The sequence below is a fragment of the Amblyraja radiata genome, chromosome 5 (assembly GCF_010909765.2).
Source record: "Amblyraja radiata isolate CabotCenter1 chromosome 5, sAmbRad1.1.pri, whole genome shotgun sequence".
NCBI classification, from domain to species: Eukaryota; Metazoa; Chordata; class Chondrichthyes; order Rajiformes; family Rajidae; genus Amblyraja; species Amblyraja radiata.
Window position 1 is genome coordinate 31,023,666 of NC_045960.1, and position 27,671 is coordinate 31,051,336.

Here is a 27,671-nt window from a genome sequence, read left to right on the forward strand (position 1 = left end):
GAGTAACAACAAAAACAATCATTGCAGAATAGTAAAGATGAAATAGGCAGCAAATTGTTGAACTGAAATCCTCTGTATAGCCAAAATCCAAAATATGCTTGGATAAGGAGTTTGTTAATCTGCAATCATTTATATTGTACCGAGTTAGTTGCAAGCTGAACAAAGGACTTCACTGTTCAAAAATTTATTTGGGAGGTTTGTCAACAGTACCTCACAAGCATATTTTCTTCAGAATAAAAGTCTGTGTCCAGAATGAAACCATAGATGTGGTTTGCTTTTAATTGGATCCCGTGATGTTATTGCTTGCTCCTCTACTGGTAAGGACAATGTAAAGATGAAATATGCAGTATTTGTTTTTTTAATTCATTTTGGGGATGGATCATTTCATTAGCACGGGTGAAGATGGTTGCTAATATTTCATCCTTTTCAGCTTCCTCCTTGACTTGATGTTCCCTGCCCACTACCACTCTCCAATTTTAGATAATCTCTAATGCCCCTGTCCCACTTAGGAAACCTGAACGGAAACCTCTGGAGACTTTGCAAGGTTTCCGTGTAGTTCCCGGAGGTTTTTGTCAGTCTCTCTACCTGCTTCCACTACCTGCAACCTCCGGCAACCACCTGCAACCTCCGGGAACTGCACGAAAACCTTGGGTGGGGCGCAAAGTATCCAGAGGTTTCCGTTCAGGTTTCCTAAGTGGGACAGGGGCATACCAATCCTCCCTTCCACTCCTCTTTCTCCCCCACACTTGCCCCCACCCTTTCTTCCCCTTCCCTCCCCCCTTCCCTGTGCCATGACTGGATTACCACCTATGACTACTCTCCCCCTCCACCACATTCCTTCCTCTGGCTTCACAATTCACAACTCATTAACCCTTCTGTTTTAATGTCTGGCCTTTGCTCCAATTATCTACCTGCCTATCTAACCCTTCGCCTACGTTCACCTTTCCTGTCACACCGTGCCCTGAATCTCCCAGCTTTCTTTCCCACACCCCCCACACAATCAGTCTGAAGAAGGATCTCGACCTGAAACCAGAGATGCTGTCTGACCTGCTGAGTTACTCCAGCGCTTAAGGTCATAATGGACACTTTATGCCCTTTTTTGTAAACCAGCATCAGTAGTTCCTGGTTTCTACTATTCACTGGTCTTTTTCCTTGGAAGTCAATGGGGACGCAAGATTTGCTTTCACTCCAGCTTTCTCGGTTCTGAGTTGGCTAATGAGGTAGGTCGGGCAGCATCTCTGGAGAAAAAGAATGGGCCACGTTTCGGGCCGGGACCTTTCCTCAGTATGGGGGGGCAGAGGGGGGGGGGGGGGGGGGGGGGGGGGAGGGAAGAGCTAGAGGCGAGAAAAAAATCTGGATCATTCAGGTCCAGCCACTAGTGACCTTAGGTAGGGCAGTGCTTGGTTGGCCCATTGATGAAAGTTGTCCTCATACCCACATCAGATCCTGAAACCAGTAACAGTTGTTACTTTGCTGCACGAGTTGTGATCAAGACCAGATACTCTGGCTAGAATGAGGTTTTAAAACCGCTTACAGCACTTCTATCAACACCGTCAGTGAATTGAGATAAAAGCACGAACTAGGCCTGAATGTTTGTGTTACATGCCGGAAACCAATTTCTTGTTGGAAACTTTAAAATCTGGTTTAAAGACACTCATTCCTTATTGGATTTAAATAATAATTCCCTCTAAGTGTTTTGGCTTCGTGCTTCCAAATTATTTTATTCCTGATTCCTATGGTTTTCCGAGGTTAGTTAAATATTTATGTAATGCGGTCTATGTCTTCCACACTGTAATATAGCTTCAAATATGATTTGATTTCTAATTTTGCTGTTAGATTTTCTTAAAAACCATTTTGTATGGAACTAGAATTGTTGAAAATGATCAAATGTTAGATTTTCCTTGTTTGGAGTCATTAAACCCACAAAGTAACATGAAGCCACAGAAGGCTGAGGACGCCAAGCCAATGGATATTTTTAAGGTAGAGATCGACAAATTCCAATTTTATACCATAAGAAATCGGTGAGCAAAGGCAAAACTAATATCTGTTTTTTGGAGCAAAAAAAAAAAAAATGTTTTTGTTAATATTTGGAGCTCTTCTACCCAATATTATCCTCCAGTCACCCCCCCCCCCCCCCCCCCCCCCCCCCCACCCACCAATGTATAACCATCAATCAAGATGGAACACTTTACATTCATGATGAACTGTTCACAGCCAATACCATTAAACTGTCTTCACTGTTACATGGAAGGAAATGCAGCTCATCTGTGCAAAATTCTAATAAACAGTGAATTTGTTTTAATGATGTTAATTGAAAGAAATATTGACCACCTTGCATCCTCACAGCATCGTCCTCACAGTTCACCCTGCCACCCAGCTTTGTGTCATCTGCAAATTTGCAGTGGAGGCCAAGACATTGAGTATTTTTAAGATGGCGATTAACAGAGTGTTGATTAGTAAGGGTGTCAGGGGTTATGGGGAGAGGGCAGGAGAATGGGGTTGAGGGAAAGATAGATCAGCCATGATTCAATGGCGGAATAGACTTGACGGGCCAAATGGCCTAATTCCGCTCCAACAATATATGCATTTTCAACCCACAACCTCTGATTCAGAAGGAAGGGTCCTATCGACTGAACAACATTTGACATAGCTCGTTATGTCGATTTCTTTCTTCTTGTACAATTGCTTCTAATAAAATAAACATTTTTTTTAAAAAAGACAAAGAGCGTTTTCCCCCTCCCCTGACTCTCAGTCTGAAGAAGGATTTCGACCCAAAACATCACCTATTCCTTTTCTCCAGAGATGCTGCCTGTCCCATTGAGTAACACCAGTATTTGTTGTTTATCTTTGGTATAAACCAGCATTTGCAGTTCCTTCCTACACAATTGACAAAGCTATATGCTCCAAAGTTCTTGCTTATATATATGTTAATTTAAATGCATTTAAACTGGATCTTTTTTCACAGAGCTTTCATAACAGCCCAGTGTATTTAGCAAGCACTAATTATTATTAGGCAGCATCTCTGTAGAAAAGGAATTGTGACATTTCAGATCGGAATCCTTTTTAAGACTGGCGGTCAGTCAGTTTGGAGAAGGGTTCCAACCTCAAAACATCATCTATTCCCTTTCTCCAGAGATGTTGCCTGACCCCACCGAATTACTCTTGCATATTGTGCCTATCTTCGGTATAAACCAGCATCTACAGATCCTTCCGTCACCAATTGTTTTCACCTTTGAGGCAACATTTATACAACTCATGATAAAATAAAGCCAGAATGGAAATAACTATCTCACCTGAAATCCTGCTTCAGAACAGCATGTCCTCCATTCAATGATTTTGATCAATATCTTGTTACTATTTAAACATTGTAATACCACCAGTTTCAAGAACTATGGCAGCAGGATAAATTATAAGCAGCCCATAGTCAGAAAAGTGTCAGGGTGCCAACAGCATTGTGCGTTAGAAAAAGCAATAAATTCTTAACTTTAGTTTATAATTTATATTGAATAATTTTTTTAATGGACTCACTTAACATTCCTTCTTACCTTATGAGTTTCTTCCAAAACCATGTGCAATGCTTTGTTTGACATTACTTTCCCTGCCACAATATATATTCTGTTATATGTTGCCTGTTTTTAATTAACTCATGCAGATTCCAGTAGGCTTAAACCAGGACATGCAATTGGAAAATAAAAAAAATCAGCTAAATATGTTGAAGGTATGCAGTGGCACAGTGGTAGAGCTGCGTGTCTCCCAGTGCCGGAGACCCAGGTTTAATCCTAAATTTGGCACTGTCTGCAGGGAGATTGCATGTCCTCCCTGTGACTACATGGGTTTTCCTCAAGTGCACCAGTTTTCTCCCACATACCAAACGCAGGCAGGTTAATTGCCCATTGTATATTAATTACCCTTAGTGGGTGGTCATAGAGTTACAGAGTTATCAACAGGCCGTTTGGCCCAACTTATCCATGCTGAATTAAGTGCCTTCCTGAGTTAGTTCCATTCACCTGCATTTGGCCCAATATCCATCTAAATCTTTCCCATCCATGTACCAAACCGAAAGTTGATTAAATGTCATAACTTTACCTGCCTCTACCGCTTCCTCTGGCAGCTCCTACCCACCATTTTCTACATGAAAAACTTGCTTCTCAAGCCCTATTTAAATCTTTCCCTTCTAACCTGCAACCAGTGTTCTCTAGTTTTAGATTTCCCTGCCCTGGGAAGAAGACTGACTTTCCACCGTATGATCTAAGGGTTCCTTGATCTTACAAACCTCTACAATGTCACCCCTCAGCCTCCTTCAATCCAGAGCAAAAGTCCTAGCCTATACAGTCTCTCCTTCTAACTCAAGTCCTCCATTCATTGTGACTTCTTTGCGACTCTTTTCTGCACCTTCCCCAGCTTAATCACATCCTCACTATGCCAACCAGAATCATTTAATACCCAACAACCTTGGCTATGTTGGTTTTGGTTCTGTACTTAAATAAAATCTTGATGAATATCTGCAATACCTCTGACAATGAGCTGCTCTGTTCATCGTCAGTTTCAGGGCCGTGATTAGGTTTTGCGGCAGCTTCAATTTGGAACTGAGTATCAATGACTAGGTTAACAGTAAGTAGGGTCCATTGGAAGTAACATTTAGCTGCCCGTTGCCCTCCATTCCAATGGAGCCACTGAGCAGTTTAATGTAAATTTACTATTAATTCTGGCATTGCAGACAGAAGAACTACAGATAAAATCTTCAGGTATAAAAAAAAGAAGCAGAAGCAGGTAAGGGACATTTGACTCCACATGACTGCTCTGCCATATCAAAAAGGATGGCCGATCTTTAGTCTTGGTACCATTTTCTTTTACCGACCCTTTGTCCCTTGATATGCAGAAATCTTTATCTTCTGATTATAACCACAGTGGAGGAGGCCATTCAGACTATTGGGGAATGCTATTTCCCAGGGAGCAATCCCAATGTCCCATTCCCCCTCCTTATCCTCAGTACTGCTACAACATATTTTTCTCTCGCACATGCCCATTGACTTACCTTTTATTCCATAATCATACACCAAATGCTAGCTTACAGTGGCCAGTTTATGTCTGCATGTGGGAAGAACCTGGGGGAAGCCCATGGAATCATCTGCAGAAAATGACTTGTAGACGCAACTGGAGATCAGGAAAAGACACAAAGTGCTGGAGTAACTCAGTGGGTCAGGCAGCATCCCTGGAGAACATGGATAGGTGACATTTTGGGTCAGGACTCTTCTTCAGACTAATTGTAGTGGGAGGGAGGGAAGGGGGATGACCACGATCAATCTGAAGGACCAACCCGACCCAAGATGTCACATATCTATCTCTACAGAGATGCTGCTGAGTTACTCCAGCACTTAGTGTTTTTTGTTGTTGTAAAACAGCATCTGCAGTTCCTTGTTTCCACTGGAGATCAGGGTCAAGCTTGGGTTGCTGCAGCTGTACAGTACCAACACTCTCTCCTGCACCCTCTGCCCATCCCTCTTGCACCATCTCACCACCCTCAGTCCATTACAACTACCGCAGGCACCTGATTGTAAGCACCCATTTCATGAGGTGACTGGCTGGCTGGTTCTCTGTTGCTTGACTGACTCCAGCTTCCTGCAGCTGCCAGGGCTAGCATTTTTAAATAAGGCTGGAGTGTAAAAATGACCCAGTTCTTCCATTCGAGAGTTAGGCCGAGCTAAAACCTTTGTCACCCTTCACTACCCGTTAAAATAGGCAGTATCATTCAGTGATTTGACGAACACCTAGACTTTTTGTACCCTTAGCACATGAACGATCAGTGTTAATGCAGTTCCAAAGATTTGCAGTAAACTTGCTTGATGTAACTCATAATTACACATTAAATTCACAGTTCTTGTGTTAATACTGTTTTTATTTGTTTTCCCTGCGGCGTTTCACTTTATTAAATATTCTTAACATTGCCTAGCTCCATTTACTTATTTGTTTGCTCCTAAAATTCATCGCAGTCCATTAAACTCAGACTCGAACAGTACAGTATGTACAAGACTGGTGTTATTAGTCACTAAACTGATTCCAATCCAGATCTAAAATATTTTTATTATGCTGGAATTCAACACCACAGGTGAATATGTTGTTTTTTTATCGTTCATTTCCACTGGTCTGAAGAATTCAGCCCCGCCATCAATCCCTTGGTTGGTTCCACAAGGAGTAACTTGGTTTCTAAACCATGTTTGTCTTTCAACAAACAAATGTCTAAAAATTAACTAAGCTTCACTGCGGTGAGCCAGGGTCCACGACCTGTACATGAACAGAAGTCATGTAGAAACAAAGAACTGCAGATGTGCCAAAGGTAGATGCTAAGTGTTGGAGTAACTCAGCAGGTCAGGCAACATTTCTGGAGAAAAGGGATGGATGATGTTTCAGGTCAGGACTCTTCATGCTTTGGGTCGGGACCCTTCCTCAGATCCATGAAAATGCGTAATGTTATTCAGTTCAAATCAACTTGATTTGAATAACACATCCCATTTGCACTCTTAACCCACGAATGTTTGGTATTTATGCAGTGCCAAAATGTCGCAATAAACTTACAAGATGTTACTCTGATGTTGTACTGAAGAAGGATCCCAACTCGAAACGTCACCCATCCTTCTTCTGCGGAGATGCTGCCTGACCCGCTGATTTACTCCAGCACTCTGTGTCTACCTTCATGAATAGAAGCCCTCAGCATGTGAAACCGAGTCTTTGGTTTTTTTATCATCACTAATGCAGATGAACTGCAGTTCACTTAGGAGCAGTTGACTGGAGAGGATGGTCTGGGGTGCCTGGCCATTGTGAAGCACAATGTGGGCCTTCTGTATGTTAACAGCAAGTGGGTGATCCAAAGTGATGGCAGTAAAGTCAGGATGGAGGGCAGAAGCCTACGTCAAGGCGCATTGTTGTTGGAAAAGAAACAGCTCCTGCATGATTCAAACAAGTCTCTTGGGTACGAGAAAAGATCAATTGGACACTAAAATGGCCCAAGGAATGGAGGGGAAATGGCTTGCTCGAATCAAAAGCAGGAACTTCCAAAAGTATCATGCTTTAACCAATGGCAACGATGTCCCAAGATGCTTTATGGATTTATTGAGTAAAAATGGATGTCAAATCTCCAGAGGAGTACATGAGACCATATGGCATAGGAGCAGAATGCGGCCATTCGGCCCATAAAGTCTGGTTCACCATTTGATCATGGCTGATCTATTTTTCCTCTCACTCCCATTCTCCTGCCTTTTCCCCATAACCTTTGATGGTCTTCCGAATCAAGAACCTGTCAGTCTCTGCTTTAAAAATACCCAATGACTTGGGCTCCACAGCCGTCCATTGCAATGAATTCCACAGATTCACCACCCACTGGTTAAAAAAAAATTCTTCCTCATCTCCATTCTGAAGGTACGTTCTTTTATTCTGAATGTGTCCTCCGGTTCTAGACTGTTCCATTTCTAGAAACATCCTTTCCATGTCCACTCTATCTAGGCGTTTCACTATTCAGTAGGTTTCATTGAGATCCCCCCTCATTCTTCTAATCTCCAGTGACTACAGGCCCAAAGCTATCAAATGCTCCTTATACATTAACCCAATCATCCCTGGGATCATTCTTGTAATCCTCTTCTGGACCCTCTCCTATGCCAGCACATCCTTCCTCAGATATGAGGCCCCAAACTGCTCACAGTATTTCAAGTGTGGCAGACTAGCACCATATAAAGCCTCAGCAATACATCCTTGCTTTTACATTCTAATCCTATAAAAATGAATGTTAACATTGCATTTGCTTTCCTTACTACCAACATCAAGATATCTTGGCAAAAGATGGCAAAAGAGCTTTAAAGAGTGCCCTCAAGAAGCAAAGGGAGGTCATGATTCAGCTGAAAGCATACTGGATCTAGAACAGAGCAATTGCATTCAGATATGCTCAGGAATTAATCAAGCACAGATATCTCACCGCATTACCAGACACAGCCAATTTGCTTTGGATGAGTGGACTTAAAATCCACCCAATTATTCTGGTCCTACCCACTCTTTTACAATTTTCTGCTTTTCATTAACTATTTACAGAACCTTATCACACCGTAACATCGTTTCCAAGGACTGAGTACATTGCTAACAGAGAACACTAAAAATAAAGCAAATAAGGATCTCCCAAAGGGTCACCATTCCACCATGACATTCTTTTATTGTATCTTTTCCACATCCCATAGGTTTAAAAAAAAATAATTGCATGCAAAGCAAATTCCACTTCCAATTAAGTATATTGAAAGTAAATTCATGACTGATACTGGTTGCAAAGTGCAGCATTTGAGCACAAGATAGCATTATCCCCAAGTGAGGAGGAATCCAAGTGACAGGGCTCAGGAGAGTCCCTCTGATACGTTGCATATAAGTTTAGAAGGACTATCTACCAACGATAAATAGGGTGCAGTTCCAATTTTCCAACCTACCTCATTGCAGACATTGGACTTTTTCTCTGGAACTGTAATGCCACAATGCTGTAAACAATATTCTGCATAATGGTATTTTTCTCTTTGCACTTTCCATTGCATTTGTGTATAACTTGACTGTACTAATGTACAGTGTGATCTGATTTAATTGGATAGCGCGCAGACAAAAGCTTTTCACTGTACCTTGGAACACGTGACAATAATAAACCAAAACCAATAACACTGAGACTGACTCTATTCTAGACCATTAATGGCATGCGTAATCCTATCCAAATCTGAGCAGCTGCTGCACCTTCCCCTCGACACTTTCTTCAAACTCTCCCGCCAGCACTACAGCACAGTTTCACCAAGCTCCTCCTTGAAATGATTTACTGCTCAACCCAACATCGCCTCTGGCCCACAATCAAGGTCATCGCAACCTCAGTAATTGAATTACATTATGCAAACGGCATACTTGCTACTCAGAGGCCAATAGAGGCCAAACCCAAACCATTAATGCCTTTTTCACTAAGTATACATGAACTCTTACACTCAATGTCCACTAAACAAAGGGCCTCTACCAACATGTCCCCACTGGAAAACATTAACAATAAAACATAAACATTTCTAGAGTAACTCAGCGGGTCAGGCAGCATCTCTGGAGGAAATGATGAGGCAATGTTTTGGGTCACCTTCACTGAAACTTTACTTATCCATGTCCTCCAGAGGTGCTGCCTCACCTGCTGAGTTACTCCAGTGCTCTGTTTATTTTGATGAATGAGCATAATACGTTGCCTATAAATTTAGAAGGACTATCTACCAACAGCAGTTTCTTCTGTCTCAACAATAAAACTGACCCATTGGCATGTAGGCCATTTACCATATCATAATGTCATAGAGCTATAAAGTCCCAGAGCATGGAGACTGGTCCTTTGGTTCACTGCGTCCACACTGAAAATCAAGTATTTATTTAAACTAATGGGGCTTTTTCACGGGGCGAGTTGACGCAAGATGTCACCAGAGTGAAGTGGCCGTGGTCCAGCACGAGTCTCGCACGATATAACGGGGGGTAGATAAAGAGTTCCCACGGTACTCGGCATTTCTGTTATTTGTGCGAGTGACTTGTCCGTCTCCCGAGCTTTCGCGTTAAATCTTGAATGAACATCGTGAACTACACGTGACACAAATGATGTAACTTTTTTTTTCACACACTATAAATATCCTCCCTTGGTTGAATTGGTTCATTTGGAGACATGTTTTACTGTGTATGTGGGAGACACAGATGGACTGAGCACAGTACCTCGGTCTTACTGTGTGAGGGAGAGGGGGAGAAAGAGACGTACACTCACAGAGGCAGAGTCTCTCAGCCTGTGTAAGAGGGAGGGAGAGAGAGAGAGAGGCACACACCACCAGTAAATGAAGACACCCCCATCTGTCTCCCCCTCCTCTCCCTCGACTATAATCTTTAAAAGGGACTTTAAAAGGGACTTTACTGAAAGGTTACGCATTTATCGACCACAGGCAGCATATCAGAAGGGTCTCGATATATCTGGAGAAAAAGAATAGGTGGCGATTCGAATCGGAACCCTTCTTCAGACATCCTAATCTGAATTGAGTCTGAAGATGTGTCTCGTCCCGAAACATCAGCTATTTTTCTCCAGAGATGCTGCTTGACTCGCTGAGTTACTCCAGCGTTTTGTGTCTGTCTTCGGTTTAAACCAGCATGTGCAGTTCACTCCTTACACGGGACTCTGGAGAACATTGATTGGTAGCGTTCCGGACCCTGCTTCGGAAAGGCATCGATCGCTAGTCGGCGAGGACTCCGAGCTGTATCTCTCAAAGTACATGTGAAAAAATTCTCACGGACCATAAAAATGCGTAACCTTTCAGTAAAGTCCCTTTTAAAGTCCCTTTTAAAGATTATAGTTATTTTCTTGAATCTCATTAACATAACTTATGAATAAGTTGATGTCCATATGCGGATGCAAATCTTTATTTTTATTTATTTTTTAAATTCAATCCCACAGAAGACAATTTTTACTCACCTTCTGTCCCCTCTGTCCAGCTTCCGGGTTCACCGTTCGCAGGAGTTCCCACGGTACCCGCAAGAGTTATTACGGATATCGCACTGGCCACTACGTTCATATAATGTTGCAATACTCAACCACAAGTGTACAAGTCACTCTTGGAGAAATTCAAACTTTCTTGAATTTTCTCCCGAGTGACCAAGATACACGATTACCTGCCGTTAGCGCTACGGTGGTCCACGGTGGTCCACGAATGCCGTACTGTTATCGCACGAGGTTCCCACGATGTTAAACTCTGGTTAACTCTTGCGTCAAGTCGCCCCGTGAAAAGGCCGCTAACCCTGCATTAATCCCTTTAACATCTCTGGCAATAAGGCAATTTATAGTTCCACCAATCCACCTACTTTAGGTTGTGGGAAGAAACCAGAATATCAGGAGGCAACCCAAGTGGTCACAGGGGTAACATTTAAGCTTTGTGCACACAGCTCAGCAGGACTCAAATTCATTTAACTTGCACTTTATGTGCAATGTGACGAATAAAACTGATTGATTGATTGATTGATTGATTGATTGATTGATTGATTGATTGATTGATTGATTGATTGATTGATTGATTGACTGATTGACTGATTGACTGACTGGATTGAACCCAGATCACTGGAGCTGTGAGGCAGCAGTTCTACTAACTGCACCACTCTGCTGAGAATCTGTTATCACACAACTGAACTGTCCCTTCACCAATAAGAGAGCGGCCCTGACCTTCTATCTTATTGGTATACCATCTATCTTATTGGTATCTTTAATTGGACTTTACTGGACTTGATCTGCATTAAACATTACAGGCCATTCAGTCCATCAAGTCTACTCTGCCATTCAATCATGGTTGATCTATCTCTGCCATCAAGTCTACTCTGCCATAAATCATGGCTGATCTGATCGATCTATCTTTATATATATATATATATATAAAGAGTATTAAGAAGTTAATATAACTATAATCAAGGACGAGTCTCACCCAAGTAATTCCCTCTTCTCCCCTCTCCCATCAGGCACGAGGTGCAGAAGTTTGAAAAAACATACTTCCAAATTCAGGGACTGATTCTTCGCAGCTTTTATCAGGTAACTGAACCATTCTACCACTAACTAGAGAGTGGTCCTGACCTACCATCTACATTATTGGAGACCTTCATACTATCTTTAATCAAACTTTACTGGACTTTATCATGTATTAAATGTTATTCCCTTTGTCCTGTATCTGTACACTGTGGATGGGTTAATTGCAATCATGTTTAGTCAGTTCACTGACTGGATAATACGCCCAAAAGTTTTTTCACTGTACCTTTGTCCTGCCCCTCCTCTCTCCCAGCTCTCCCCCCCCCCCCCCACCCCCCCCATAATCAGTCTGAGGAAGGGTCCCAACCCGAAACGTCACCTAACCATGTTCCACAGAGTTGCTGCGTTACTCCAGCACTATGTATTTGTTTTTTAGCATTAAATAATTGTTCTTGCAACATCAACATAAAAGTTACATAACTAATCTCCTTCCCAAGATTGGATTAGCTATCTACTTCTTTTCCTGCTTCCATTTAAGGATGCAAAGGATGTTTTGGTGAGCTTGATTCCGGCCCCAAACTCTTAGCATTTTAGCTCCTGACGAAGTTCCAAGCTGTTTGTTTTTTTCCATGTTACCAAGAGTTAGTCAAAGGATATCTGTTAAAATCTTTGTTTTAATGTGGATTTAGACTTTTAAAATATACATGGTTTAAGTGACTGGAGCAGAATTAGGCCTTTTGGCCCATCAAGTCTACATCGCCATTCAGTCATGGCTGATCTATCTCTCCCTCTCAAGCCCATTCTCCTTCCTTCTCCTCATAATCTCTGACACCTGTACTAATCAAAAATCTATCAATCTCTGCCTTAAAAAAAAAACATTAGCCTCCACACACTTCTGAGGCAAAGAAGTCCCCAGATTCACCAGCCTCAGACTATAGAAGTTCCTCCTCCTCCTCTCCTTCCTAAAGGTAGTCCTTTTATTCTGAGGCTATGACCTCAGGTCCTAGATTCTCCCACTAATGGAAGCCCTCTCCACATCCACTCTATCGAAGCCTTTCACTATTCGGTAAGTTTCAATGAGGTTCCCCCTCATCCTCCAGCAAGTACAGGCCCAGTAGTGCTGTCAAACGCTCATCATATGTTAACCCAATCATTCCTGGGATCATTCTCATAACGTATTTGCTGCTGACATTAGTCACCTGTATTGGAAAGATGTTGTCAAGCTGGAAAGGGTGCAGAGAAGATTTATGAGGGTGTTGCCAGGACTCGAAAGCCTGAGCTATATGGAGAGGTTGCGCAGGCTAGGACTCTGTTCCCTGAAGTGCAGGAGGCTGAGGGGCGATCTTATAGAGCTATACAAAATGATGAGCGGAATAAATCAGGTAAACGCACAGTCTTTTGCCCAGAGTAGAGGAATCAAAAACCAGAGTATTTAAGTTTAAGGTGAGAGAGGAAAGATTTAATAGGAACCTGAGGGGTATTTCTTTACACAAATGGTTGTGGGTATATGGAACCAGCTGCCGGAGGCGATGGTTGATGCAGGTACTATCATAACATTTAAGAGACATTTGGACAGGCACATGGATAAGACAAGTTTAGAGGGATATGGGCCAACACAGGCAGATGAGACTAGTGTAGATGAGGCATGTTGGTCAGCGGGCCGAAAGGCCTGTTTCCACACTATGACTTTATTGATAAATTTAGCACAAGGTTTACATTAAGATTCTTCAATACATATCTGCATTTGACTTCACAATGAATATTTCCCCTCTCAAAGTATCCCAGTGTTGTTTGGCAGTAAATAAACTATTCATGAGATATCCAGCCTTATCACAGCAGCTTGTGTGAAACAAATGTTAGGATTCTGCAACAGCTACAATCAAGCTCGAGTAATAGGCCAACACTTCACTTGCATCGGGTTGTAATGATGTGGCCAACCACATTAAATAGAATATCAATTTTACATTCATGAAAGAAATGTTACCCAGCTAGAGGATGTTGCTTTTCTCCGTTCTTTAATAAGAACTCCTAGTTACATGTCATCAGGCTCCTATACTTGACAAGACCAATCTGACAGGATTTGAGTATTTTAAATAAATAATATTACCATCAAAAAAGAAATAAAAAGCACAGCTTTCATTTATTTAGTTGTAGATGTATCTGCTAACCACGATGGTACCCAGTTGGGCTTCGTCTCCTAGTATAAAATGCAATTGGGAATCATTTTGCTTATCTGTCTGGGCATTCAAGCTTTCGCCCACAATAGGGGTGTCCAAAGAAAGCCACTGATACTATTGAAGGCAGAGCCTTGAAATTTTTCAGACCTCCTTTGGACCTGTGCACTTGAGCGACTATACTTTCCACCTAAGATAGACACAGTATGCTGGTAACCCAGCAGGGCACGTGGCATCCGTAGAAAAAAGGAATTATGATTTGGGTCAGGGTCCTTCATCAGACCCTGCTGGCTCCCCGACCTATGATCGAAACCCTGCTTTCCATCTGTTGGATACTCAATGGTTAAGGTTTATCCCACTCTTTTTTTTTGTTTTATCCCCAGTTTCCAAATTCACTTCTGACGACCGAGGGCGCACAACATGAACAATTCCGTCCGTATATTCTGACAACAAAGCTGGAAGCAAATCATATAACATAGGACCTAACCGAATGTTAAGAAGGGCTTTTCCAGTTTGTCTCAAGGATAGATTGTAGCGTAGAGGTCCCACTCTCAGCCTCAAAGTCATGGGATCTACTTTCTGTTCAGACTTGACTTGTGTACAAAATCATGAGGGGAATACTTTGGGTAAATGTGCAGAGTCTCTTGCCCAGAGTAGGGGAATCGAGAACCAGAGGACATAGGTTTAAGGTGAGGGGGAAAAGATTTGATAGGAACCTGACGGGTAACTTTTCTTTTACACAAAGAGTGGTGGGTGAATGGAACGAGCTGCGGAGGAGGTCGTTGAGGCAGGTACTTCGGCAACCTTTAAGAAACATTTAGACAGGCACATGGACAGGACAGGCTTAGAGAGATATGGGCCGGACACAGGCAGGTGGATTAGCGGAGATGTGGGGAAGTTGGCCGAAGGGATTGTTTCCATCCTGTATGACTATCATTAAGTAAGGATTACATTTCCACAAAGATCGCCTGACTTACCTGCTGTAATCTCAGCTAACAATCGTGGAAAAAAAAGCATTAGTGATAATACATAATGTGACATTAAGGGAGTGTTGCAGAGTTACAGTGCCTGGGCATCATGATAATATTAAAGGTAACTATTTCTCCTTAGTGGCTAATCTTAATACATTGAGAATGCACTGCAAGGTGCAAAGTTGATGGTTTCACAGGGCAATTTCTACTGTTGTGCATTAAATATTATGCCTGAATTACATTTAATATTTTCAATGGAGGTGAAGATTGGGAGAGATAAGTGATGTGGGGTTGAACCATTATTATCCACTTTACGCCACCACCTGATATTATAACCAGCCAAGAGACTGGATCGCATTCCAACTTTAACTGACTTTGTTATTTATCTCGGTTACTATATTTGATCTCATGTTATGAATAAAGTGGCTGCTATATAGTCTTCAAATCAACAGTGAGCACATTGCAAAGGAACAAATCATCTGCCGAAGATAGTTAATAAATGTAGCTGTTTTAGTGTTTACAAACTCTTGAACCGATGAGAAAAATAACATTCTCCCACAATGTTGTCTCGAGAACAGTTATCAGCAGGTTAAAAATGTAACAGGTCCTCCAATCCCAACAAATGTAAGTCTAACAGTTTTAATCAGAAGAGTTTCACTTTTTAAAAAAAAGTTTGTATAATTTTAACTGATTTACCTTGGAACTCCATTTGGGTTCCCACGATCCAGTGGATTTATGGGTTGTATTCTCTTGGCAACAGTGACATTCCACTTTGGATGACTGAGCTGCCAAGCCAGGGGCTTTGCCCGTCTTGGGTACATTGGAATCTGGCTCATCTGGTTTTATTACCAACATTTTCTCTGTTTTTAATCTGTTGCTCTTCTTCCACTTTCTGACCTGTGTAAAAATAGAAAGGTTATAATTGAATGCAAGACCAGGAGATTTGTTACTTATTTCTTCAGTCTAAAAAAGCAGGCAAGTGAAATAATTATTTGCACCAGACACAGATTAGTTTAAGAAAGAACTGCAGATGCTGGTAAAATCGAAGGTAGGTACAAAATGCTGGAGAAACTCAGTGGGTGAGACAGCATCTATGGAGAGAAGGAATATCTTTCTCTCCATAGATGCTGCCTCACCCACTGAGTTTCTCCAGCATTTTATATCTACCACAGATTAGTTTGGATTAGTTTAGAGATTTCAGCGCTGAAACAGGCTCTTCGGCCCACCGAGTCCGTGCCGACCAACAATCCCTGGAAAAAAAACACTATCCTACACACACTATGGACAATTTACACATATACCAAGCCAATTGACCTACAAATCTGTACGTGGGCTGAAGGGCCTGTTTCCGCACTGTATCTCTAAACTAAACCAAACAACAGAAATCAGCCATCAGATTTAAATGGTGGGCAGGCTTCAGGAGCCTGGTAGCCTACCCCAACTCTTATATTCCTCAGTTCTTCTGTCCTTATTCAGTTACCATTCAACTCAAATCTCTGCCTTTCATCGCTGAGAACAGTCTCCCTTTATCTATTCCCTTCATGACTTTAAACACATCTATCAAACATGCTCTCGGCCTTCTCTAAAGATGGCAATCCCAGATTTTCAAAAGCGAGGCTTCATCCTTTGAAACAACTTTCTTGAATCTTTTCTGTATTTTCCCCCGGGCGTCTTTTCCTGCTTAACGATGCAGCGACAAGCAAAAGTCCCTTATACTTGTTTTATAGGAAAGCTTTGAAGCAGAGAAAGAAACCGCGAATACAACATCTTTATCTGGAAGAAAGGGAACAGCTGAAGATGGGTCTCGACCAAAATGTCACCCATTCCATCTCTCCAGAGATGCTACCTGTCCTGCTGAGTGAATCCAGCTTTCTGTGTCTATCTTCGGTTTAAACCGGCATCTGCAGTTCTTTCCTACACAGTTTCTTCTCCACGGTGATCAGGCTTCTGTTTTTCCATAAGCCAACCTACCGTCCAATTTACTTCTACCCCCATTGCAGACATTGGACTTTGTCTATGGAACTGCGGCGCCACAGTCGGAAACTGCGTTCCGCACAGTATCGTCCTTTTTGCTCTACCTATTGCACATGTACTTGATGAAGGATCTCAACCCGAAATGCCACCTATTCCTTTTCTCCCGAGATGCTGCCTGACCCGCTGAGTTACTCCACCATTTTGTATTTCTTCTTTGGTGTAAACCAGCATCTGCAGTGCCTTCTTACACAGTAGTTGTACTTGAGTTTAGCTTGATTGTATTATTGTACAGGAAGGAACTGCAGATGCTGGTTTAAACCAAAGATAGATACAAAACACTGGAGTAGCTCAGCAGGACAGGCAGCATCTCTGGGGAGAAGGAATGGGTGATGTTTCGGATCAAGACCCTTCTTCTGACTGATCAATGTATTTATGTATGTTATATATATTAATATCTGATTTGATTGGATAGCATGCAAAACAAAGCTTTTCACTGTGAACCACTACGTGACAATAGTAAACCAGAACTTAAAACTAAAACTGAAATTAGGAGGATGTGGAGTAAAACAGTGTGTGCATGACCAACGGTCTGATCGTAAAGCATGCAGCACTAAAACTGTCTTTTGGCAGATAGTGTAGGCACCCTTGCACAGGATCTTCTAAATCTTGTAACCCTAAATAAATCCAGAAATCCATCAGTTCAGAATGCCTTCGCTAAAGCTGCCCACAGAAGCCAAGTTCCTTCACATAGTGCTCTCATTTATACCAGTTCATTGTGTTTGTTGTTGGACTTCAGATTGTGATCCATCCATTCAGTTAAAAGTGCATCGAGGTCCCATTGGCATCACAGTGGCCGCACTGAAATCCCTTTGCTTGTTCTTTGCCCATTTCTGCTCCTGCCACCATTGCCTCCAACAAGAGGATGTACACCTTTTGAATAAAAACATGTACCAAGAAATTCATTCATGGTCAGTCAATGAGGCTAAAAGTGCCGCACAACTGTATCCACACATTCACTGTCGTTGACCAAAGATGAATTTCTAGGCAAAGTTGCCCTTTTTATCTCAACCATTTTCTTTCCCTGTATGTTTTTTTCCGCGATGCAAATAATTTAAGATGAGTTTGGCCATTCTATGATCTTATTGCCTGGAGATTCATTCTCTAGCAGCCTCATAGTGGTGCAACTATTAGAGCTGCTGTTTCACAGGGCCAGGGGCGACAGGGTATAATCCTGGCTCAGGAGCTGTCTGTGTGGAGTGTGCACTTCCTCCCTTTGACTGCGTGGAATTCCTCAAGGTGCTCTGGTTTCTTCCCGCATCCAAAAGACATGCGGGTTTATAGGTTTATTGGCCTCTGTAAATTGTCCCTGGTAGGTAGATGTGGATCTGAAAAGTGTGTTAATGTAGATCTAATGTGAACAGGTGATCGTTGGTCAGTGTGGACTCGGTGGGCCCCAGAACCAGTTTCCGTGCCTTATCTTTCAATCAGTCCAATGTCATAGTCATTCATCATGGAAACAGGCCCTTCGACCCAACCTGCCTACACGACCAACATCTACACTAGTCCCACTGGCCTGCATTTGGCCCATATCTATCTATGTTAAATGCTTCTTAATAGTTAAACATTTCTTAATTAGGAAAATCAGGAAAATACCTGTCTAAATGTTTGTGCATTGCAATTTGTACTCTGTTCTGAAATTCATTTCCAAAGAAGAGTCCAATGCACTGATAAACCATGTTTGGTACGAATGCCCAGGGATGAATTTCTGGATACACAAGTTTGCATGGGAAATAGATCCTCGAATATCGGCTATGTTGTATTTGCCTCCTGCCATTCAGTTCTAGAGAAATCAACAGAGATCAAAGTGCGTGGTGCGAGTACAAGCAATGCCAAATGTTCTCGCATTTATCACAGTGAGCAAATATCACATTTCTACCCCAGACCATCTTACACCTGCCTTCAAACAACACACACTGACCAGCACGTCTACGTGAGCAGTACAGCTAAGGACAAAAAGTTAAAAGGACTGGATGTTCTACTGCGTAGATGAGATATCTGTTAAGAATGATGATTTCCACAAGCCTGGAAAAAATCCATTGCTGTCAATTACTCTGCACACTCCCAAAAATGAACTATTATTTCAAAGTATTTCATAATAATGCCATAAAGGGCTGGTGTAAGATCAATGCACCAAGCAATAAAATCTAACTGCTGAATCAACAATGACTGTACAATCTATGCCGAACACATTCATTTCACAATGCTTTATCATTTTTGTTACACTTGTAACCTTTGGTAAGAGACAAAATGAACAAGAAATGAACAATGGGTCTGAACTTTCAGGGCTCAGTACCGACATCCCATTCTACATTCTACATAGTTACAAAGCAATTATTGCACAGAACTTTAGAGCTTTAAGTATGTCTGAAGAAGGGTCTCGACCCAAAACATCACCCATTCTTTCTCTCCGGAGTTGTTGCCTGACCTGCTGAGTTACTCCAGCATTTTGTGTCTATCTTCGATGTAACCCAGCATCTGCAGTTCCTTCCTACACGGCTTTCCTTTTACTGTAGTTGAGGCAGCCTTCATCCGCATCTCCTCCATTTCCCGCGTTTCAGCGCTAACCCCCCCCCCCCCCTCACACAGAGCAGATTCATAGTCATTCAGCCCAACTTGCCCACGCCAACCAACATGTCCCAGCTACACTAGTCCCACCTGCCTGTGTTTGGCCCATATCCCTCTAAACTTGTCCTATCCATGGACCTGTCTAACTGCTTCTTAAATGATGGGATAGTCCCTGCCTCAACTACCTCCTCTGGCAGCCCACTCCATACACCCACCACCCAATGTATGAAAATATTGCCCCTCAGATTCCCTTTAAATATTTCCCCTCTCACCTTATGGTTCTTGATTCCCCTATTCTGGGTAAAAAAAACCTGTGCATCTCTGCTACTTATTCCCCTCATGGTCTTATATACCTCTATAAGTTCATCCCTCATCCTCCTGTGCTACAACAACATAAGAAGGAAATGAAAGATGTTGCCAAGATAAGCACCATTCGGGACTGTAAGTATTTTATGCAGCTGTGCTTCTCAGTGTTGGCTTTATGTAATGGGGTGTCAAATGCTAACCTAGTGCATGTTTCATGCATGCTGATGCTTCAAAGGGGAGGAAATGGTGTAGAAGGTGTGGAAATAAACTAATTCCTTAATTAAGTGCATGTGTTATTTCCGTGGTGATTGATGGGGGCAGTTCCCATCGACTTAAATCCTGGCTGTTTTAACTTTGTAACTCTTTTTCAAGATACAAGATACATTTATTTGTTACATGTGCCAGTTGACACAGTGAAATGAGATAACCATGTAGCCACACAATAAAAATAAAGAACACAACACACGATAGAGTTAAACATAAAACATCCCCACACAGCAGAAACAAAGTTTCCCACTGTGAGGGAAGGCACCAAAGTCAGTCTCTTCCTCTGATGTTCCCCAATGTTCATCCGTGGTTGGGGCCTCTTCCGCCCCCCCCCTCCCCCCTACACCTGAAGACACTATACCTGAAGCCCAGCAGTCAATAGACACAAAAAAATGGATCTACTCAGTGGCACAGGCAGCATCTCTGGAAAGAAGGAATGGGTGACGTTTCGGGTCGAGACCTTCTTCAGATTCATTTATGTGTCCGGCAGAGGCATTTCTGATCTTTCTAGTCTGACTTATGCACGATTGAAAACTTTGTATATCCTCTGAGTTGGATAACAAAGTGGGCAGAGCTCCTGTACTTCCAGTCGCAACTCCCTGAAACTTGCAATAGACCCACTGTTCCCATTAAACCTTACTTCACTGTCAGAGAAATGATCTACAGAGTGGATCTATAACTCATTTAGAAGCCAGTCTGCTTAAATGATGGTGTTTTTCACAGCTTTTTAACCAAAGCCGTGGGAGGCGAGAGGAAGAAGGCCCATGCAATTGTTTCCCCTTCAGTGCTTGACTGAACAGAAGTAAATGTGTGTAATGTGCTTCACAGCTGTTAGTTAAACCTGAAGCACGGAATCATGAGATTACTTGTCGAGAGATAATGTATGTGCGTGGGACATCAGCTCACATAAGAGGAATATAATTGGGTAAAGGATTCAAATCATGTCTTTGATAGGCATCACGCAGCAACATTTTAGAGGAAATCTCACACCATAGTGACATGAAGTCACAGGAGACACAAAGAAGTGCAAAGTGCTGGAGTAACTCAGCGGGTCAGGCAGCATCTGTGCAGGGAACGGATAGTTGATGTTTCAGGTTGGATTCCTTTTTCAGATTGTGAAATGAATGTATGCTTTAGTTTTCATAAGTTAGGCCAAGTTAGACAGAATTAGGCCATTTGGCCTATCAAGCCTACTCCGCCATTCAATTATGGCTGATCTATCTTTCCCTCTCAACCTGTTCTTGCTTTCTCCCCATAGCCCCTGACACCCGTACAAATCAAGAACCTGTCAATCTTCGCCTTATAAAAATATCCATTGGCTTGGCCTCCACAGCCTTCTGTGGCAATGAATTCCACAGATTCACCACCCTCTGATAAAGAAATTCCTCCTCATCTCCTTTCTAAAGGTACGTGATTTTGTTCTGAGGCTACAACCACTGGACCTAGACTCTCCCATCAGTGAAAACATCCTGCCTTCTGTCCATGACCCTTGACAATAGGCTTAATAGATTTGTTTAACAGATGAAACAACGAAAGCTGCAAAGCCATAAATAACAAGTTAACTTAGTCCCAATGTTGGCTATGTTACCCAAACAATTACAATACAATACAATACAATATTTATTACATGTCATTTGAACCTCAGTGAGGCTCAAATGAAATTCCGTTTCCACAGCCATACAAACAAAGACAATTCCTACAAGACATACAAACAATTCAATTTACACAAACATCCATCACAGTGAATCTCCTCCTCACTGTGATGGAAGGCAAAGTCTTTTCTCTCCCCTGCACCATTTCTCTCCCGATGTCGAAGCCCCAGGCGAGCGATGGAAAGTCCCACGGCCATTTAAGGCCGCGCCGGGCGATGTACGGCCCCGCTCCAGGCCCAAAAGTCACAAAGTTGGAGCCCCCGGCGGGCACTGGAAAGTCCCGCGGCCAATGAAGCCGCGCCGGGCGATGTACGGCCCCGCTCCGGGTCGTTCCAACCCCGCGACACGGGCTGGAGAAGTTGCGTTGCGGGAGCTCCGAAAAGCGGTCTCCACCCGGACCCGCGAGCTCCCGATGTCCCAGTCCACCGGTCTGCAACTGGAGCTTCGGAGTTCCGGAGTCGGGCCGCAGCTTTGTCAAATGAAGAGCTGCTAATAATTTGACTTTATCCAAGATAAGCAGAAACCAAACATAATTGACTGTGATCCACTGGTGACAAAGATACCTTGCATAAAAGACCTAACCTGGTTGAATTATGTGAGGTAATTCAAAGGTCAGTGCTCTTAGTTCTCATTCAGCTAAAGTTAAAACGTTTGGAAGCATCCAGCTTCATGACCATGGTCAGGCCAAGATCCCTGCACTTACAGCAACTGGGACTTGAAAATGGCACCAAACTGGTAACACTGTATTCTATCTCAGTGTACTGCTGCTATACACTTGTACTGTATCCGAGATGCTTATCTAATATGTATGCAAGTGCTTCTGTATAGTGATACTTGTACTGAACTGTGTACAGAAATGAATTTCACTGTACATAGAAACATAGAAAATAGGTGCAGGAGTAGGTCATTCGGCCCTTCGAGCCAACACCGCCATTCAATATGATCATGGCTGATCATCCAAAATCAGTACGCCGTTCCTGATTACTCCCCATATCCTATGAATCCTTTAACCCTAACAATAAACTGATCATGAAACCTTGAAACCTTGAAACCTTAACTCTCTCTTGATAACATCCAGTGAATTGGCCTCCACTGCCTTCTGTGGCAGAGAATTCCACCGATTCACAAATCTATGGGTGAAAAAGTTTTTCCTCATCTCTGTCCTAAATGGCCTACCCCTTATTCTTAAACTGTGACACCTGGTTCTGGACTCCCCCAACATCGGGAACATTTTTCCTGCATCTAGCCTGTCCAATCCCTTAATAATTTTATATGTTTCTATAAGATTCCCTATCATCCTAAATTCCAGTAAATTTAAGCCTGGTGAACTCCCTAAATAGCAAGAATATTCTTCCTCAAATTAGGAGACCAAAACTGCACACAATACTCCAGGTGTGGTCTCACCAGCGCCCTGTACAACTGCAGTAGGTCCTCCTTGCTCCTGTAGTCAAATCCTCTCGCTATGAAGGCCAACATGTCATTAGTTTTCTTCACTGCCTGCTGTACCTGCATGCTTACTTTCAGTGACTGATCTACAAGGACACCCAGGTCTCATTGAACTTCCCCTTTTCCTAATCTGACACCATTCGGATAATAAACTGCTTCAGTCCATGTGACAAATAAAAGTACAATACGTACAATACAATACAATGTCCAAGTAAACCTCAGGGAATCAACTTTCCTAAAGCCCCTGTCCCACGATGCGAGTTTACCCAAGAGCTCTCCCAAGTTTAAAAAAAATCGAACTTGTGGTACCTCATCACGAGTATTTTTTTACTCTTGGAAATTTTCACACTTGAAAAAACTTCATGAGTTTCCGCGTTTCCCAAGTACCTGCCGTTAGCATTACGAGCCGCTACGAGACATCCACGAGCTCCGACATACCCACTGCGTACATTCTACGTACTTACCACGAGTTCGATTTTTTTTTTAACACGGGAAATTTCTCTTGGGTAAACTCGCATTGTGGGACAGGGCCTTAACGGTTCTCAGATAGGTATCCTGTGTATTGGGTCTAATACAAGTTTGAGGGAGACTAGTCCGAAATTAATAAACCGTGTGTCCTCCACGACACTTTACCTTCCAGTTGACAATTTAATTTTATTGTTGCCTTGTCAGTACATATGACAATTAAACAACTTGACTTCTGGACCAACAGGTGAATCCTTTATTCCAGTCCTTTTTGTTTTCCTTTCAAATCGTTTGGAAATAATAACGGCAGGCAAATCATGTGGGCAATTGTTTTATGTTTATATTGGCCGTAGATAGTGAAGACTAATGTGAGAGTTCATGGAACTTCAGAAGGTGGTGAAGTTTGTGCAATTCCACTGTTTGTTTAGCACAAATTGCATCTCTCAGTAGCTCCAGAAGCTCTCATGCCTCACTGCATCTTGATCAGATCACACATTCAAAACGTCACAGTGCAAAGTATGTTTCAGCTTAATAGTGGTGGTAACAGCTTATCACTCTTTAGACTTTACTTTAGACAGACAGCGTGGAAACAGCCCCATCGACCAGCGATCACCCCGTACACTAGCACTATCCTACACACTCAGGCCAATTTACAATTTTACAGAGACCTATTAACCCACAAACCCGGATATCTTTGGAATGTGGGAGGAAACCAGAGCACCCGGAGGAGACCCACGTGGTCATGTGGAGAACGTACAAACTCCATCCACTCAATCAGTTTTACTTAATCTGCGATTTATAACAGAAAACTCCTTACCTACCTACGTAATTTCATGATCGCTGTTCCCTCTGATTCCTTTGCTCATCGAAATTTGCACCTGAAGCTAGGATACTGGGATAATTTCAGAAAATTGGTTGCAAATATCTCAGTGCAATCAACATTTTCTGTCAGTTCGATGATCAAAATGCCAAAAATATCTGCTACTTACAATTTATTTACCTAGAATCTTGTTTGTAGAATACTTCACAAAAATGATGCCTTCCAATTAACTTTACAGCCATGAAAGAATCATACTAAATATTCCCCTTTGGGACATCTTCTTTTGATTATAACACTTCTGAAAGATAATTCAAATATAGCTTTACTATGGTCTTAAAATGGGGCCAGACCACAGCAACATACAACAGAATCTGGAATCCTAAACTAAGAGGAAAATAAATTGGAAATACTCAGCTGTTCAGACAGCATCTGTGAGGAGAGAAACAGGGTTAAATCCCATGTTAGTGACCATTTATCAGGATGGGTACAGTGCTCTCTGAATCCTTTATATTCAAATCTCTGTGGTGTGCCAGGATGAAGTATTCTGACCCGAAATGTCATCTGTTCATTTCCCTCCACGTCTGCTGCCTGAGCAGCTGAGTTTAGTTTAGTTTACTTTAGAGATACAGCGCGGAAACAGGCCCTTCAGCCCCCTAAGTCGGCAGATCTCCGCATACTAACACTATCCTACGCACATTAGAGACAATTTATATTTATACCAATCTAATTAATCTATAAACCTGTTCAAGAAGGAACTGCAGATGCTGGAAGATCGAAGGTACACAAAATTGCTGGAGAAACTCAGCGGGTGCAGCAGCATCTATGGAGCGAAGGAAATAGGCGACGTTTTGGGCCGAAACCCTTCTTCAGACTCAATCTATAAACCTGTATGCTTTTGGAGCGTGGGAGGAAACCGAAGATTTCGCAGAAAACACACAAAGGTAACGCGGAGAATGTACAAACTCCGAACAGACAAGCACCCATAGTCAGGATCGAATCTGGGTCTCTGGCACTCTAAGGCTCTACCGCTGCACCACTGTGTCGCCCTCTGCCAGAGTTCTTTCTAAAGTTTGCTTTTCACATAGGATTCCAGTGTCTGTGTTGCCAATAGGGGACCAATAGGATTCTGCTACTGTAATTAGGAAGCAGAAAATGATTATGTTTCTATGCCATCTTAATGAATTCTGGCTGCAACTCACTGTGGAGATGTTAACAGACGCAATTCAGCTGCAGCAGTGTTTACACACAACCATCTAGAATTACAGAAAATATACAGCAATGAAACGGGCCAAAATATATCCATGCTAGCATTTTTGTCCACTCACGCCTCCTCCCATCTTCTCTTATCTATGTTCATAAGTTCATAAGTAATAGGAGCAGTATTAGGCCATTTGGCCCAACAAGCCTACTCCGCTATTCAATCATGGCGGATTTATCTTTCCCTCTCCACACCATTCTCCTGCCTTCTCTCCATAATCCCTGACTCCCTATCAAATCTATCAAGTCTATCAAAACATTTTAATCAAAGTCTTACAATCTCACCCGCATCTGAACGTAGGCAGTTCTTCTGAATTTTTTATTTGATTTCTTCCCTTTAATTGCCTTTAGATTCACCCAGAAGTAGAGATGTACTCTCCATCTGTCTGGATTTAAAGACCTCTATCAGGTAACCTTCCCACTCATGTCTTTTACAGAAGAAAAATTACCTGCCTCTGCACAATGTCAGATGTCCTGGAGTAGATACGATAAGATAAAACTTTATTCATCCCCAGAGGGAAATTGGTCTGCCGACAGTCACAACACACAAGGTACACAAAATCTTGAAATTAAAAGTGAAAACAAGTGTGCACAGCGCCTTCACCGGAACAAATGAACAAACAAACGAACACACTTATCCCCTGGACAGAGGATTCTAAACTAGAGTGCACCCCCCCCCCCCACACCAGGTCCCCCTTTGTTCCCCCAACCGTCCCCCACGGCCGGGTCCCCATTGTTCTTCACGGCGGCCCCTTTCTGGCAAATAAGATTAAAAATAATCCAGAAATATTGTCTTATAATGAAGGAAAATGGGTAACTGGGGCCACTCACAAATCAAAATGGTCATCTGTGCATGGAGCAGCTGGAGATTGATAACATAGAAACATAGAAACATAGAAACATAGAAACATAAAAATTAACCAAAAAGATTGAAGAGTGAAGTGAGCCATAGATGTAGTAAATATGAACCAGCAAGGCCTTTGATAAAGTTCGGCACAGTTGGCTGCTCTTTGTGTGTAAGATTGTGTGTACTCTAAAAAGAACTAGCTAACTATATAGACAATTGGCTTCCTGATAGGAAACAGAGAGTGGTGATGGAAGATTATTTTTTATGACTGGAGGCCTGTTGGTGTGCCTTAGGGACCAGTTCTGGGCCCATTCCTGTTTGTCATCGACTGTATATTAACGATTTGGATCAGAATGCATAAAGCATGATTTGTAAGTTTGCAGGTGACACGGAAATAGGTGAATCAAAGGCAGTGAAGTTGGTTATCAAGAATTACAATGGGATCTTGATCAAGTGGGCAAGTGGGCCGAGGAATGGCAAATAGAATTAAATCACATAAGTGTGAGGAGTTGCATTTTTGGAAGTCAGACCAGGGCAGCACTTTCACAGTTAAGGACAGGGCCCTTGGGGGGGTGTTGTAGAGCAGCGAGGTCTAGGAGTACATGAAATGTGTAGGAAGGAACTGCAGATGCTGGTTTAAACCAAAGATGGACACAAAAAAGCTGGAGTAACTGAGCGGTACAGGCAGCATCTCTGGGGAGAAGGAATGAGCGACATTTCGGGTCGAGACCCTTCTTCAGACCAAGTACATAGTTCTCTAAAAGTCATCGCACAAATACATAGGGTAGTGAAGAAGGCTCTTATCATGCTGGCCTTCATCAGGCAGGGAATTAAGTAAATAAGTAACTCAGCAGGACAGGCAGCATCTGTCTCGTTGATTTACTCCAGCATTTTGTGTCAATCTACTGTGTAAACCAGCATTTGCTTTCTACACAATTGAGTAAAGAAGTCAGGGTGTTATGTTACTGTTGCACAAAATGCTACTGTGGCTGCAGTTGGAACATTGTGTTCAGTTTTGGCCATGCTGCTTTAGGAAAGATACCATTAAACTGGAAAGAGTGAAGGGACAGATGTTGCCCAGCCTCGAGGTCCTGAGCTGTAGGAAGAGTTTGGGCAGGCTAGGACATTACTCCTTGGGTCACAGGAGGCTGAGGTCTGGTTTAGAGAGGTATAAAATCATGAGGGGAATAGATAAGGTGAATAAATGCACAGTCTTTTTGTCAGGGCAGGGGAATCAAGAATTAGAGAACTCAGGTTTAAGGTGAGAGTGGAACATATTATTAGGAACCTGAGGGGAAACCTTTTCGCAGAGAGGGTGGTGGGTGTACAGAATGAGCTGCCATATGAAG

General features: G+C 42.5%; 1 protein-coding gene across 1 annotated transcript in view; it reads right to left on the reverse strand.

Annotated features, from left to right (window-relative positions):
* sgk1 (serum/glucocorticoid regulated kinase 1) overlaps window positions 1–27,671 on the reverse strand; it is a 94,119-nt gene that overhangs the window by 43,329 nt on the left and 23,119 nt on the right. The window contains exon 2 of the mRNA XM_033020930.1: window positions 15,360–15,560. Within this exon, the coding sequence (XP_032876821.1) occupies window positions 15,360–15,560 (201 nt within the window). The remainder of the gene's footprint in view (window positions 1–15,359; window positions 15,561–27,671) is intronic.